Consider the following 17,198-nt stretch of genomic DNA (forward strand, 5'->3'; position numbering starts at 1 on the left):
TTTTTTAAGGAGGTTGGTTGACGTCCCGCTGCGGGGCAGGCGGCGCAGCAGGGGGAAAAGGTTAGTTTTCGTTGCGTGAAATAATTAAACAAGTTTTATCAAATGAATATATGGCATTCATTCAATTAACTGTTTCTTAACGTTTTAAATTGTTGTTATTTGTATAATACAATTGAAACTCAAATACCATATTATCCACGTTGAAATGTGGCAATTAATATATAAATGTGGTCCTGTTTTATTTTTACAATTTCTTGATAACTATGTAATAGACAAATCATTTCAGTCTTCGAGAAAAGTTTTTCCTAAATATGTAAAGAATTATTCGCACCTATTTTCATTAAATTCTTATCATTTTTAATATGCTTTCGAGAGTTACATTACAGGTTAGGTAACATTTTTGCTATGTCGCCCGTGTATAAGAGAGAGATAAGAGTATATATATTACTTAAATAATTAATTACTCGACAACCATGCAGATAATTATTGTCTTCAACTTTGGCATGGACGACAGATTCCCACAAATGAATATCCTCTCTAAATTTAAACTAATTCTTATTAAATTGATTTGAGCAATCACCCTCCTTAAGAGCTTCAAGACATTTGAAAGTTTCAAGATTTTTTAAGACTTTTAAAAATTTCCGATTTTGAATAATATTTGAAGTACTGAATTTTTGTATAGTACTTTGATTGAGTCGTTAGAAATATTTTAAATGCTTATCGCTATTAGGACGATATAATATTTCTGCAATTGATTGCTAAAATAACAAATGTTTAGCGTCTTGCAAAAGTATTATTATGAAACGTTTTTTATGGATATATTTTTAATGAATAATTTGAAATAAATATGGAATATATTTTTTACTTTAATGCAAGACGTTAAATAAATACCTATATATATTAATTACAAATTGCTTATATAATAATAAATTTTCCATTTTAAAAGGCTTTTAATTCATATTCATGCGACATGTTGCTACTCGTGAAAATTCTTTACGGACGTGACAAAAATTATCCTTTCCCTAATATTCCTGACGATCGTGCTGTTTGGCATAATGAAATTGGAGCAAATTTTTCAAGATATTTCCATGTCGCACGGGAGCGCAAGGATAAAAGATCCTTTCTTACCTGCCGGGGATCAACCATCTTAAAAGCGTCCTCGTCTCTTGGACTGATTCCCACCGATGTAGACGCAACCTCCTCGAGTCTTCGAATCTCGACGTTCTTTTTCATTATTCATATCGTGGCCCCCAGCACGCGGCGTACCCGCGTCTTCTTTGCCTCATCTCTACGTCGCTATGTTCGCTTCGCGAAAGCAAACGCGACGCGTCGCGTCGTGTGGATCTGCTCGAGCGTAAATATCGCGGTGGATTTCGTATGGAACAAGTTGGGAGCTCAAAAACGCTTTCCTCTTTTTAAATCCGTTTACGTTATATAAATGCAACTGCACTCAATCGAGAAAAATCTGTTTTCCGTTTTAAGCAGCAGACACACGAATAAGTAATGTCCTACTCGAATCCAATTACAAACGAGAAAATATGTGCACAGGTTCAATTTTCAGTTTTCGTTACATTTGCACTCGATTTGAGTGCGATATTCCGCTCTTTGACTTTTAAAGAGTGCGTTCTCCATTTAAATGGAAAAACCAGTCGCGTCGAAGGCAACACAATGTCACACCGTCGAGCAATGTGACTTCCGAAGTTGAAGTCGTCCGATATCGAACTTCTGTTATACAATGAGCAAGGAGATACGGCCAGGAACGCGAACTTAACGACGCTGGTTAGGAAACCGGATTGTTTGGCTGCCTCGGTGGTACGAAGGCGTGTCGGTTGTCCCGGTCGACGGGTCCACGTCCACGTCGCAAGAAGAAGGGCTCGTCGAACGTGGACGATTAATAATGATCGACGGATATGTGCAGCATTTATCAAAATACTATTCGATACGGATGGACGCGCGAACTGGGTGTAAATGGGGACTCGCTATTCGTCGATCCGGAGTTGAAGCAAAGTAAAGATGCGACGAGGTTTAAAGAACGAGATTAGAGGTGGTCAGGCATCGGAATAACAGAGCGGATGCTATCTCGCGATGTGTATTATGCGACAGAGCTATAAATTAGAACACGGAGTATATACGCTATCCGACTCCTGAAAAGCTTCCTCTTGCCGAGGAAGTTAAGCATTGCGAGGCATTTGCATCTCCTTTCTGTCATCAGAAATCCGCTCTTTTCTACGAAAGTAAATATTAATCATATATGTCTAATCAAACAGATAAACATGCAAACACAAGTAAATATTGCGCGGACGATAAATACTCTTTATTCTTTTTTACGTTTGCGTATATCTCTCCGTTGGATACAGTCAATAATGCTGGCAAAATTTCCAGAAAGTCTAAAAGAAATCCGTCCTGTGGACTTTTGCATTTGTTTCTATAATTAAATAAAGTTCGAAAAATGGCCTGTTCAGCCTGTTTCGAATTATAGTTATTGACGTTTGCACCGGCAATCCGAGATCATCACCCACGAATCGCATCGTATCTTTATCAAATAACGATACTGTCATTTTTTGATAACGGAGTAAAACGCGTACGGACGAGTCGTGATTGATAACGTCGCATTAAGAGTCCATTACACGAGGCAGGCGATTGTACTTATGCTAATTAGCTCGTGGTATTATTTCAACTTGTACCTCAACATCGCCCGGCGGCGATCGGGGTGTGGTTGCGACGATTTTTTCCGGTGGGGAAGGCTACGTCTAACTATAAGTAGCGCGGCCATTTATTAGTGGACTACGGCGCTCCGTCATCGCAACGCTGCTATTAAGTGAAAATGTAATCGATAATCCCCCTCGTGTTCCGTGGCGGTCTTGTACAATCGGATAAATTAGCTGCACCGATTTTTTTTGGTCAAATATTTGCTCGTCGGTGAGCAATTCTGATTTATCGCGCGTAGGATAACATAGATATTTACAGATGCGGTGATTTACGACGAAAGTGAGGAAGGAGGAGAACATATGACCAAGATAAATTTAATATCTCAAATATTAGCTCTTTAGAGAAAAAACAGCTTAAAGAGTTACGCATTTATTGTAAATATTTTAATTATGTTTTATTAAAAAATAAAAATACATGTCTTGTAGAGTAGTCTTTTGAGAATATCTCCTGAAAATTTCAATAAAAAATATTAAAACTTGAGGTTCTGACAGCTATTTTCCCGAATGGTGTTTGTAAAAACGCCGTTCGCGGTACCATTGCAGAAATACCTCTAGTCTTTGTCATAGCCGATTTTAAAAATATTGATTTTTTAACAAATGACAGCGATTTGTAGCAAAAAATGCGATTTTTGAACTAAAATTGGTTATTCTTTTATTTATAAAAAAAACTAAGCCATAAATAGCAAAAAATCTTATGTGAAGGACTAGATTATTGTATTGAAAGTAGCTATAAAAAATTTCATGCAAATTGGTTTACGACATATTTGAATTTACGCAGGCTAAAAACAATGCGTTTGTAACTATTATTAACCGGTTATTGCAATAAATATTACTACATGCCTCGGTAGTCGAATTGGTACGACGTCTTTCACGGAATGAAGGAGGTTTCAGGTTCGAATCCTGGCTGAGGTAATATTTTTCGCAATAAATTCTTTACAGTTTTTTAAAAATAATTAAATCGTCGATTTAATTCCGGGGAGGGAAGGGTATTAATGTTCCAACAATAGGTGTTTCAAGTCCGACAAATAATCGGCGCGCAGTTTATTAAGTTGGAATATAGGTGGTATATGTATATTATATACATTGTAATTCGTTACTTCTGTAACTATTAATTTCTTTACTTGCGCACCACGTACCGCGCCTGACTCGTATCGCCGTTTATTTTCATTTTCTAATAAGACATAATTTTACCCACAATAAAAATTTGTTTCGAAAAATGTTGACCTATAAAGGCCTGTCAAAGGTATGTAACACCTTAATTAAATCATAGTTTATATTAACACAGATCTTGATAAAGCCAAATGCATTCCAATGGTATCGGAATTATTAGAACGGAGATAGAGAGAGAGCCCGTACATTTACGGTTTTAAATAATTTTGCAAAACGGTATTTTCCTGATTTACATCTCCCCTTGATTAACCCCACGTTTGTCCCGCCTTATGTGTACACTGAGAAAAAGGTTTCTTTGGACTAAATAAGGCTCGTTAACAGATAATAAATGACATGGTTGGATACGACGAATCGAATATTTTGTTGAATCAATGGAATCGTTGGTTTGTGATAATAGTGAATATTCTGTTGCCTCAAATTAATGTACTTTAATAGTTAATGAATCTGATTTTGGCACGAACAAATATCTTTTTGCATCAATTGAATATTTCTTAATAGTTAAGGAACATAATGTTGGCACAAAAGTATATTTTGTTACATTAACGGAGATTTATTATTAGGTAAGGAATTCGAATTTAGCACGAAATAATATCAATTAAATATTTTTTAATAGTAAATAATTTTATTTTGCTGAAAATCCGCGTCGACGTTTGTAATTATATATATATATATATATATATTTGGTTATGTCAGAGGCCCTGCTAGTGAGCACGCCCTGACTGGCGAATTAGAGAACGTTGGAGAAACCCTGCTGAGCTGTCCTGGATATAGGAGTCGATGTTAAATCTTAATTACGCAAAAGGATCCTGGCGATGCGCCGCGTAGCGGGCGTGAGCCGAACGCAGCATTACGCGCCACGGAACCGAGCACGAAACAAAGCAAGATTTCTTATCTATTAAGAAATATAGAGTTGGCTCCTCAACAAATCGCATTCGTTTCACTCAAAAGAACGAACTTTATTTGATCCAACATCTACACACATTTGTATGAAATAAATCATGTCAATTTTATATCGCCGAGTTGACACAAATATGAATGATAAAGTAAATTAGCAATACCAACAAAACATTCATTTATATTAAATATAATTCGTTTGCTTGAAATAAATATTTTAGAAAAGTGTCAACCAAATATATTTAATTGGCATAAAGAAACCTTTTTCTCAGTGTATAAGCAAGTTTTTGCACGCCACACTTTTACTTTCGCGACCGCAGTATTATCGGAGCTAATAAAGAAAGCTTCCTGCATTTTGCAGAAGCAAAGCGTTGCCGTTTCGTAGTTTATGAAAAAACACGTGAAAGTCGTGAAGCAGATAATAGTGCGTCGCGGCCCGCATAATTTTCAATTTCAGCCTACCCTTCACTGCAATCAGGCGCGAGGAATCTGACGACTTAAATGATGTTCAGAATAAAGAAGAGAAAAAAATATATATAAAAGCGTCGTTATGTCGAAAAATGAGTTCGCGAGCGCTGCACGCTCGATCTAACGTTCTTGTTGCATCTCGGGCAAAAACTCGAGTGGTTCTTGCGGATGCTGCGCCACTGGACGTTCGTGCCGGGGAACTTTTAATGGTACCGATGCGAGCAGGGGCCTCTGGTTTCCCTTCGCCACCTCCCCAACCGGTCACCGAGTTTGGGTCCGAGGATCTCCGCATCAAACGGGGTTCGGTTCACGGATCTGCATATAAATCATTGGCCGGACAGGCTTAAGAAACCAGCGGGCTATAATACCGACTCGCCAATAACCGCGAAACATCGCCTTTGGTTTTTTCTGATGGTACCACTAAAAACAGCTCCCACAGGACGGTCAGCATCGCCGGCAGGCAGGGGGGGGGGAAAGAAAAGCAAAAAGGATACCGAGGACCAGGAGAAGTGCCGTGGGCTGACGCGGGATGACTTCTTATCGCACGAGTTCTCGCGCGCCATTTCACTTTGGGATACAATCGGAATCTCCGCGGTAATAGTTTTGCGAGGAACATTTCCAATTTTTTGGAAAATTACAAGATTTAAGGATTTTTCATTACCTTAGCCTCTAAGGTCTCCAATTGCGCCATTCTGGGTTCCAATAGCTGCTGCTGGGCGCCAACTCCGGTGTGTAGCGCGGTCTGGAACAATTATTTTATCAGATTAAAAATTAATTGATGGTTATAGCTTTTTGTTAATTTTTATAAATTATGACTTTCTATCGTTACTCATACATTTAATGACAATTTGTAACAAGAAATATGTGCGAGGAAAGACGTTAGAAAAAATATTAATTAATGGAAAATTTAAGTTAAAAAACTACTAGTTTAAATATTCTTAAAAGCTATACGGATTACTATGGAACGAGATCAGATTTATTTCATTTTCTTTTCTGCGATTTTTTTCTGCATTTTTTCCTTATACAATTTTATTTGTTCGTAGTAATTTTATTTAGCATTATTTAGTACTTTTATAATTATTAAATATATTTGTTAAGTACAGCATAAAAAAATAATAAATCCAAAAAATTTTTGGATTTTATTTTTTGGTGTAATATTGACAAGCAGGCAAAGCCTGATGCTTCTCTCTAGGCTTAATCTTTTACTTACCCACGATATTTAATATGTCCCTCGAGATATTATATATAAGTATATTGTATATTCATCAATATCTCAACCGCGCTATTGTAGAAGGCTTCGCGCTGATCTTGGTAATAAAAGGAGGAAAGTTTATTCATAAAAACCGCGAAGTTCTGTCTTCGTCGTTGGCGTAAGCTAATATTGGCTGCCCGTGGCAGCCGTAACGTTTTCTAAGGACAATGGGATGGGATTTCAGCGGTGAGAATACCTGTTGAGGATTACTACGGTAATTATTATTATCACTGCACTCGTCAGTCAAGGCTGAAGTCGAGAATGTCTATCGTCTCTCTGTCTCTTCTTATTGATGCGAACGTATAGTATTTTAAGCACACAAATCGATACGTGAAATCGATACGTACACAACGCTGATACTCGCAGGTTTTAATCGTAATTTGAATTAATTAAATTAATGCGTGTGGGGGGGGGGGTTCCGTTTGCCTACATTCTCGATTGCCAACAGCTTCGTTTGCTCACAACATTTTGCCGACAGCTTTGTTTGCAGACATTCCCGATTGCCTACAAGCATTATTGCGCACATGTATAGGGCAAATTTTTTTTTTAAATTGATAGTTTAGAATCTCAGAATATGTTAGAAAGCAAAAAAGCTTTTGCACGAGAGCTATTTACAAAATATCAAAACAAAATTTTTTTAATTAAGTAAAATTGAAAATTTTGTTTATTTAATCATATTTCTTTTTCTAAAACAAGTTGTGACCTAATTCTACGGAGATTGTAAAGGTCTATAGTTATACGTTAAGAGAATTAATGCATATTTTCAATTACTTTCAATTACGTACATCATTTTTAAAGGAGCATGTTAAGAGTCAATTTTAGCCCCTAAGCGTAAAGTGAATAGACCTTGAAAAATCATTATTTGGGTCCTCAAATGACAAGAAATAACAATCATTTGTCCGAGAAGTGGTGGGAATATTGCTAGAATGGCTTAAACACAGTAAAAAATGACGTTATCCACATACGTAATAGTAATAATTAAAACCATGATGTTAATCAGAATTGTAAGTACATTCTGCATGTAAAGAACTTTAGCATTAACCACACTGAGAAAAAGGTTTCTTTGGACTAAATAAGGCTCATTAACAGATAATAAATGGCATGGTTGGATACGGCGAATCGAATATTTTGTTGAATTAATGGAATCGTTGGTTTGTGATAATAGTGAATATTCTGTTGCCCCAAATTAATGTACTTTAATAGTTAATGAATCTGATTTTGGCACGAACAAATATCTTTTTGCATCAATTGAATATTTCTTAATAGTTAAGGAATATAATTTTGGCACAAAAGTATATTTTGTTACATTAACGGAGATTTATTATTAGGTAAGGAATTTGAATTTAGCACTAAATAATATCAATTAAATATTTTTTAACAGTAAATAATTTTATTTTGCTGAAAATCCGCGTCGACGTTTGTAATTATATATATATATATATATATATATATATATATATATATATATATATATATTTGGTTATGTCAGAGGCCCTGCTAGTGAGCACGCTCTGACTGGCGAACTAGAGAACGCTGGACGTCGCTGGAGAAACCCTGCCGAGCTGTCCTAGATATAGGAGTCGATGTTGAATCTTAATTACGCGAAAGGATCCTGGCGATGCGCCGCGTAGCGGGCGCGAGCCGAACGCAGCATTACGCGCCACGGAACCGAGCACGAAACAATGCAAGATTTCTTATCTATTAAGAAATATAAAGTTGGCTCAACAAATCGCATTCGTTTCACTCAAAAGAACGAACTTTATTTGATCCAACATCTACACACATTTGTATGAAATAAATCATGTCAACTATATCGCCGAGTTGACACAAATATGAATGATAAAGTAAATTAGCAATACCAACAAAACATTCATTTATATTAAATATAATTTGTTTGCTTGAAATAAATATTTTAGAAAAGTTTCAACCAAATATATTTAATTGGCATAAAGAAACCTTTTTCTCAGTGCAGGATGCATTACGTGGAACTCGTGAAAGTACAGTTCGCTTAGCTTCCTTTGACAGAGATCAGGACTCCACAGTTCGTCACTTCAGTGGTATTTAGTGACTCCAAACCCTCTCTGTTGTGCGCGCGTGCACATACACGCACATGCATACGCACACACACGCACACACACGCGCATGCATACACATGCACGCACACGTACGCACGCGCGCGCGCGCGCGCACACACACACACACACACACACACACACACACACACACACACACATACATACATACACACACGACAGAGAGAATTTGAGTCACTAAATACCACAGTGAGTGACAAACTGTGGAGTCCTGATCTCTGTTAAGGGATGCTAAGCTAGCGAACTGTACTTCCACGAGTTCCACGTAATGCATCCTGGTTAGTGTTAAAGTAGTTTTTAGGTTGTTAAGTTCTTAAGTAGGTAAAGGTAAAGTAGTTGCGGATAAAGCACCATCCTTATTTTCGCGAAGAATATTGTTTGGCATTGCTGACATTGTTGTTTTGAGCAACATTTATGTGCAGCAATATCTGTAAATGTAATAATATAATATTAAATTGAAAAATATATATATATATAGGTGATGATGGATAGATTTGCCCTGTAAAAGATTGCAAAAATAACACAGATAGAACTAAGGAAATTAGTTTTTTTTAGATTTCCAAAAAATCTTTAAAGGTAAAATTTATTTATATATAGTTATATACAGAGTATTTCCTAAGTAAATACACACACTTAAAGGAGATATTCCTTGGTTTATTTTAAAAAGAAAAGATACCATAAATATATGTGTTCTAAACTGCTTAGTCTCCAAAATACTAGGTGTCAAAGTTGTAAAAAAAGAATATGAAAATTTTGAAAATCTGGAAAACGTTTAAAGGTAAAGGGATCCTATCCGTCTGTATTACTGACAAAATTACTATTTTCGTAGTTTTAGTCTTTCGTCGCATTAATTTGATAGAATTGAAAATGCTTCTCCACGATTGCAGATCAATGATCCCAGGAAATTCTTTTTTATGTGAAAAACCAGAAATAATTACTGAATTACAGATTTACCGATTTTCTTACCTACTTTTAGCTCAATATGGCGTCTCAAGTTGTAGACGAGCTGTCAACTCATCATAACATGTACTTCATATAACAGTTGTACAGTTTGTACGAACGTTGAAAACAAGTTCCCTGGGGTTGAAATACACGAAAGAATATTGGTAAATTCTCTAAATCGAGATTAGGAGTCTAATATAAGAGTACAGTATATATTACGATTCGTGCGTATGTGTGTATACTATAACCTTGTTTATTCTTGTTTATATCCTATACTGTTTATGCCTATACAAGGACAGATATAGGCCGGTAACATAAAAAACAATCGAAATTATCGGCATCGTTAGAGTTCGGCCTTTGGTATAGGATTCCCTTAACCATTTTCCCGTAGGGTATGGTGGGGTAGATTGAGACGGATTTTTTGTTTGGGTTCATATTTCCTGAACTAAGAGAGGTAAATTAAAGCTCGAGGTATCTATAGATAGAGGAACTCTTTGTGTACATAAAAGTAATTTTTAATTTTTAATATGTTAAACCATTCGAATGTGATTAATTATCTTCCAAATTCCTGCATTTGTCTTTACCTATACTCAACCTATAATAATGATTCAAATACCATTTTTTGAACATATGATTGTCTTTATTCAGAACAAAAAAAATTTACACAAAGAAGCCAACATAAATATTCGTAAAAAAATAAAGTATTATAAAAAATATTTTTTTTACTTCTCTTATTTTATAGCACAGCCATAACTTTATGCATATGCATCTAAACTATTAATATGTACCTAAACTAGGTAGTGATGTAATAGTTATTTGGCACGTTTACGAGACAATAAGAACGCTAAGGTTTAATCAAGTATACAACATATTAACAATAAATAAATAAACTTTGTTTTGTACTAAAATATTCTTTGAAATGTCCCCTATAAAATATGCAAGTTTTACTACAAAAGAATAGTTTAAAAGAACGGAATTATTATTTTTTGAAAACGTGAGTTAACCTTACTATGGATTTTATGCGGGGGATACCTTATAAAACTTATTTAATTTTCAAATATATTAATGTCTAAAACTTGTTAAAACCCAGTAAGCAAGAAACATCCAGAAACATTTCAACATTGCATTAATGTTAAAACGTTGCTGTAATGTAGTTAAAATGCTTCTTGCAGTGTTTCTTGCTTACTGGGAAATAATTTGTCATGACACACAATATATGTAAAAATGTATCGTTTCATTTTCAATTAATAATAATTATTTGGTAATAATTATTACATGTACTTTCTCCTACATGCTCGGAGAACCACTAGCGCTAACCTCACTTCTATGGCTCAACCCATAATACGCATTAAATAATTTGTAACATTTTTCAGCTAAAAATAATATGAAAACTAATAACAGCACACGAGTAGAGACATATAAGAGCAATAATTTCCATACATTTCGTTACATGACAGCATCTCTGTAAAAAGATATCGATAACCCATTTAGACTCATTATACCCCGTGGTCCCGTTATGCCCTGGGTTTCCCTAATATACTAACAAGAAAACTCACGGAAGTGTCCCTCCTGATTTTGAAAAGCTTTTAGTATGTTGTTCTCTAGATGAAAATAAGAAACATGTATTTTTTTATACATGCCTATACGCGTGTTTAGGGAATGAAACACTCCTTTAAAGAAAATCGGTTTTTCTCTTTCGGATCTCCGAAACTATAAAAAATAGAAAAACTTTTTTTAAACCAAAATTAAATCGTTTAAAGAACACTTTAGAATAATGGCAAAATAAATTTTTTTTAATTTTAATTTTTTTTATTTTTATTAAAAAATAGGTAATTGTATAGATGGAGGGGATCACCTTGGATGACCTTGATATTTTAGTATGTTGTCAAGGTCACTCTCCTGAGTGACCTTCAGAAGGTTTCAGCCCGCGCTCGTTATTCGTTAAAAAGTTATTAACAAAAAAAGTTTGGAAAATATAGCAGCTATTTTGAGTATTGGAAGGCATAAATAACGGTAATTATGCAGTAATAGGGACCACCTTCCGATGACCTTGACCTTGACATATGTTGTCAATGTCATGATCCCGAGTGACCTTCAGAAGTTTAAGTGTTTAAAGCGCGTCAACTAACCTATATAGGTTAGTGACGCGCTTTAAAAGTATTTAAGTGTTTAACCTACATAGGTTTACTTTCCACTAATTTTGCTTTTTCATAGAAGAAGCATTGTTTTCGTAAACTTTGCATATGAACCTTTGATCGCGTATAAAGCTAGTTCTAATCAACCAAATCTTAAAGATTTATACATAGATGAAATAGGGGTAGAAAAGACCGAAGTAAAACAAATTTTTTTAGTTTTCTCTGCTAATGTGTTCAAAATGTTCTAAAACGTCAAAAAATCACATTTTTATAAAATGTCCGTGTGTGTGTGTGTGTGTGTGTGTGTGTGTGTGTGTGTGTGTGTGTGTATAGATTTGATGTCCGTGGTTGCTCTAACTTCCGTAAATTTTGAGATATCGGGCTCAATTTTTTTAAATGTAGAGTATCATTAAAGGAATAAGGTTGGTATTGAATTTGGCGATGATTGGTAAAGGGGTTCATTTTTTATAAAATTTTGCTTAATTAGATCCAGCTTTATACACAATCAAATGTCCATATGCGTAGTCCATATATGGACCATGTAGCCTGAACTCCCAAAGTCAACATCGATTTGACATTGTCAATTGTAAAACCCCACTTTGTGCTACTAATAATGGAGGCAAATTAGGTTTTTATCTCGGAACCGGTTAAAACTACTTGGATTCGAACGTTTTTTTTTAAATGTAGGTAATTAAAAACACTGCAATGTTTATGGGTTAAAAATTGACACTAATTGTTTATTTAATAAATTTTCAGGTTTATTTTAATTATAAAACTTTTTACATAAAAAACATTGTTAATATACAACATAATGTCCAGAAATCAATACCGAAAGACTATGTGAAGGAAGTACTGTTGTAGAAGAATGTATACGACCTTTTTTCAAGGTCTATATAGTAGAAAGAGATGGAAAATAGGCAAATGTTTTGCGCGTTTGATTTTTGACACCAAACGAAAAAGAAATATATTTTCTAAAACCACCAAGAGGAAAAATACCACAAAAAGTCTATTCATCTGTCAGTCTCGATAAAATGCCAATGTGTAAACAACATGTGCTTTTTCTACATGCCTTTACAGGCTGCGATACGACATCGGCATTCTACAACAAAGGTAAAAATAAGTTTGCATCTAAGTTTGAAACTCGAAAAGATTTGCAAGATGCTGCTGAAATATTCAAAAAGAAAATCAACATGTTGAGGACATTTTTAAGGCTAGAGTGAGATGCATTGTTGCTTTATACGGCGCTCCATCATCCGATCTCGATTTGAACCAATATAGATATCAATGCTATACCACAGCCATAACGGAAAATATTCAGGTACAATTATTCAAATTACCGTGCACAGCAGATGCAGCTCTAGAACACTTAAAAAAAGTTTATCTTCAAACGCAATTATAGTTAGGTAATAATTTGATATCAAACGAATGGGGATGAAAAATTGGTAATTTTTTAATGCCAAATCTCATGAATCAGCAACCTGCCCCTGAAAAATTGATAAAAATCATCTTTTGCAAATGCAAATCAAGATGTGGAGGAAATTGCGGATGCAGGAAAACGGGATTATTCTGTTCACTAGCTTACTCAGGATGCAACGGCGAAAACTGCTCCAATTGTTCCCCTACGATTTTGGTAGAAAATGAACTCAAGAAAGAAGTTTAAAAAAATATTTAAAATATAAAGATTTAAACATTTAAATTTAAACATTATGTAAAGAAACAATATAAACTATTTACCTACTTTTATATTTTGTATCACATTTATTCACTTTTGTAATGTTATTTTTTATTCTGTAAAATATTACATTTCAAATTTTATAAATTGTAATCAATAAAAACATAATTAACTATCTGAAAAATCTTTTTTTTTATAATTATTTTAAGTTTATAAGCAAAAAATGCAAGCTAGTACGTTTAAAAAATGTTTTGTCTTAGAATTTCAATTTTTCGGAATTTTCTTGAATTTCCTATTTAAAGCGTCAATTTTTAACCCATAAACATTGTAGGGGAGAGTGGACACCCTTAAACCACGTTTTTTCAAATCACATTAAAAATGATTTTTAATAACTTTATTATAATATAAATGAGACTATTCGATGTTTAATATAATAAACTTTGTTTGTAAATGATTTAAAAAGTAAATTTTCAGAAATATTTTGCAAAAATAATGATATTTCGAAATGCTGCGTTTTTCACAGTGGACCAAAAGCGTGGGATCGATTGAGCCATAGTGTAGGGTACACTGTGACATGTAATGTGAAAGGTAGGGTATTCTGTGACACGTAGAAGAGATCTAATTGAAAACTGAAAACAAAGCCTCACAGCGACTCGATTACATGTGATCTGTAACTAAAGGGTGAAAAAAAGTGAAAATAAGCGTAGTTCTGTAAGCGTGGCACAGAGGACCCCATCAACCTGCGTCACATTGGACCCCACTGAACATTGATATTATTTATCGTAAATATTTCAGATACAAAACAATTAAACGTTTTTGTGCGTACTTTGGTATTGAACCTAGATCCCGACGAACGTCTTATGAATTTTTTTTTAACTGTAGAATCCTTAGAAATCCATAAATATCAAAAAGTTATGACAAGTAAAAATTTACTTTGCAAGGCTCCAATTACATATCTGCCTTTAACTAAAGTATATATGCTTATTTCGGCATAATTTTTTGATGGAAGTTATATGTTTTGAAAACGAAAGTTTTCATAACCACCGTCACTATTTTGCAGAACGTTAATACAGAAAACTCGCACTGTCACATTGGACCCCGTGGCTCAAGGGAGCCCACTCTCCCCTAGTGTTTTTAATTACCTACATTTAAAAAAAACCGTTCAAATCCGAGTAGTTTTAACCGGTTCCGAGATAACGCACTTTTTTGGTCTAATTTGCCTCTATTATAAGCTGACCCTTTTTCAATTAATAAAAAGGTTCAATTTAAAATGAAAAAAATGTGCAAGTTAGAAACTTACATATTGCTTCCTCATCATTATAAATCGCTACCATTGCTCCTATTTATTTCGTTCATAAAGCTTCCTCTATGAGAAAGCCAAACTAATACTAATAATTATGCATCAAATAAAATACAAACTTCCTCATAAGAGGAGCTTTGTATGAGGAGCGAAATAAAATAAAAGCACTGGAAGCGTTCTGTAATGATGAAGAAGCAATGTGCAAGTTTCTAATTTGCACACTTCTTTTTTATTACTTTAAACATTTTAAACCTGTCTTTTTTACCAAATAATTTTTAAGTATTTTGTTTTTTTGTTTATTATTTTTATCTTTAGGTACTTTAACATTTTTCAAATTTGTCTTTTATTTACCAATTACTATTTTTAAGTTTTTATTTTAAGTAATTATTTAGAATAAAGTTTTTTTCGAATTTTGATATTTTTTCCGGTTCTCTTGGTATAAAAGTTCTTGTTATGACTCCAACAGTGATAATCAATCGGAGAGGCCCAAGTCTCGAAGAATACGTAACCTTATTTTTTTTAGCACAAACAAGCTAAAAACCTATTTGTGCTGAACATAGATATTCACATAGATATGCATTAAAGCAGAGAATTATTAGTATATTGAAAAGTATATGTACAATTTTATGTTTTAGGAAACATAAATATGGTTTTAGCGTCGCGTTTTTTAAATTATTATATAAAAATTTATTAACAAATGTAACTGAGAAGTATAATAGTTTGTATCAATACTAAGGGCAATAATAATTTGTTAATATGTGTACCTTCAAGTAAAAGAAAATTAAAGTTTGCGTAAAAAGTTGAAGAATACTTAAAAAAAAATAGGTAAAAAATAGGTAGATTATATATTCAATGAATTTCCTCGTTTGTTTATCACTGTCGGAGTCACAACAAAGATTTTTACCAAGAGAGCCGCAAAAAAATGCCAAAATTCGGAAAAGGCCCTTCTAAATAATTATCTCATTTTATATTTATTATTTATATAGTGTTAAATTTTTAGAAAGCTTTTACTATTTTTTTTGTTTTTATTATTATAAAGTAATATTTTACTTAAAAAAGTATAAAATAAAAAATTTTTTTTTTAAATAGAACCAACTTCAAAAATTAAAAAGCTCTAAAAAGTATGGAAAAATTTTTTTAAAATAAAAAAATTCTAAAAAATATGAAAAACTTAATACTTTTAAGAACTCCTTTCAATTTTTTGAAGTTGGCGCCAAATTAATAATTACTAATTTAAAAAAAAATTGAAAGAAATTTTTAAAAGTATTATTTTATACTTTTTAAAGTTTTTTAATTTTTTTTATCTTTTACATACTTTTTAGAGCTTTTTAATTTTTAAAGCCGGTTCTATTTAAAAAAAATCTTTTATTAGAAGTGGAAAACTGTCTTATTTTATTTTTGTTTCATTAAGTGTATTTGTGTTTTTTTTACCATTTAGTATTTGTATTTTAATTTTTATATTTTAAGTTTCTAAATTTTTAATTTTTATTTTCTTTGTGTATTAATTTTTATTTTGTAAGTTTTTTTTATTGTAACAATTTTATTTTACTTATGATGTTAGCCGACACTTTTTATGTTTGTGAATTAATAGATTTCTTACTTATTTGCAAAATAAGTTAATAATTGTACTGTTGAAATTCAATAAAATAGTATAAGAACCCTCGAAATTAAAATAAGAGAAGTAAAGGCTATAATTAGAGTCAGACGCAGATCTCCGTGCGTAACATCAGAATTACTGATTTATTGGTTGTTGTGATTCACATCAATCCGTTATACGTACGTTTCGGCTCAACTTTGAGCCATCTTCAGCGGTATACATTAAAATAAATTAAACGTTCTCCATACTACATTGGTTCGAATCAGTAAGCTCACCAATGTAGTATGGAGAACGTTTAATTTATTTTAATTTATACCGCTGAAAATGGTTCAAATAAGTTGAGCCGAAACGTACGTATAACGGATTGATATAAATCACAACAACCAATAAATCAGTAATTCTGATGTTACGCACGGAGATCTGCATCTGACCCTTATAGCCTTTACTTCTCTTATGTTAAAATTCAACCAATCAGATATGACTACCATACTCGAATCTTTTACACAACGCATGCGCATAAATTCTGTACGTACTTTTCGGATTCATGTATTTCGTAGGAGTTGGTACTTGGCAATCTAGTATATAATATAAATAGACTCACACAGAAATGTACGGTCACCAATCGCATGTCCCAACATTATTTTCTCTTTCATTTTCATTTTAGACGGAAAAAATCATACCTGCTTCGTTTATAAACAGTGAGTAATAAATCGATAAATAGTATATTGTACAACTAGTAGGAAAAGTGGTCGACTCTGAATGTGTGTGAAGTTGGTGAGTGAACCATCACACTCATTTGGGCTCGACCACTCTTCTTCCCATGAGTTGTTCATACTATTTTTCCTAACAAGAGCGTAAAACAGGCCGCTTTTCGCGCTTGTTTTACAATTTCATTTCTGCACTGTTAAGAAATGGCTCCATTTCTCAACGCTTACGTCATCGATTGCGAAATGGATCGTTTTGCTCA

The 17,198-nt window shown here is 33.5% G+C and overlaps 1 protein-coding gene across 1 annotated transcript in view; it reads right to left on the minus strand.

Annotated features, from left to right (window-relative positions):
* The window catches only part of LOC112453928, a gene marked incomplete at its 3' end in the record, with an annotated part of 139,741 nt that overhangs the window by 48,868 nt on the left and 73,675 nt on the right, over positions 1-17,198 (minus strand). Inside the window, exon 7 of the mRNA XM_025014974.1 lies at positions 5,902-5,982. Coding sequence (XP_024870742.1) covers positions 5,902-5,982 — 81 coding nt within the window. The remainder of the gene's footprint in view (positions 1-5,901; positions 5,983-17,198) is intronic.

Source organism: Temnothorax curvispinosus, unplaced genomic scaffold (assembly GCF_003070985.1).
Source record: "Temnothorax curvispinosus isolate PA1 unplaced genomic scaffold, ASM307098v1 QBEX01004768.1, whole genome shotgun sequence".
In the NCBI taxonomy this organism is placed as follows: domain Eukaryota; kingdom Metazoa; phylum Arthropoda; class Insecta; order Hymenoptera; family Formicidae; genus Temnothorax; species Temnothorax curvispinosus.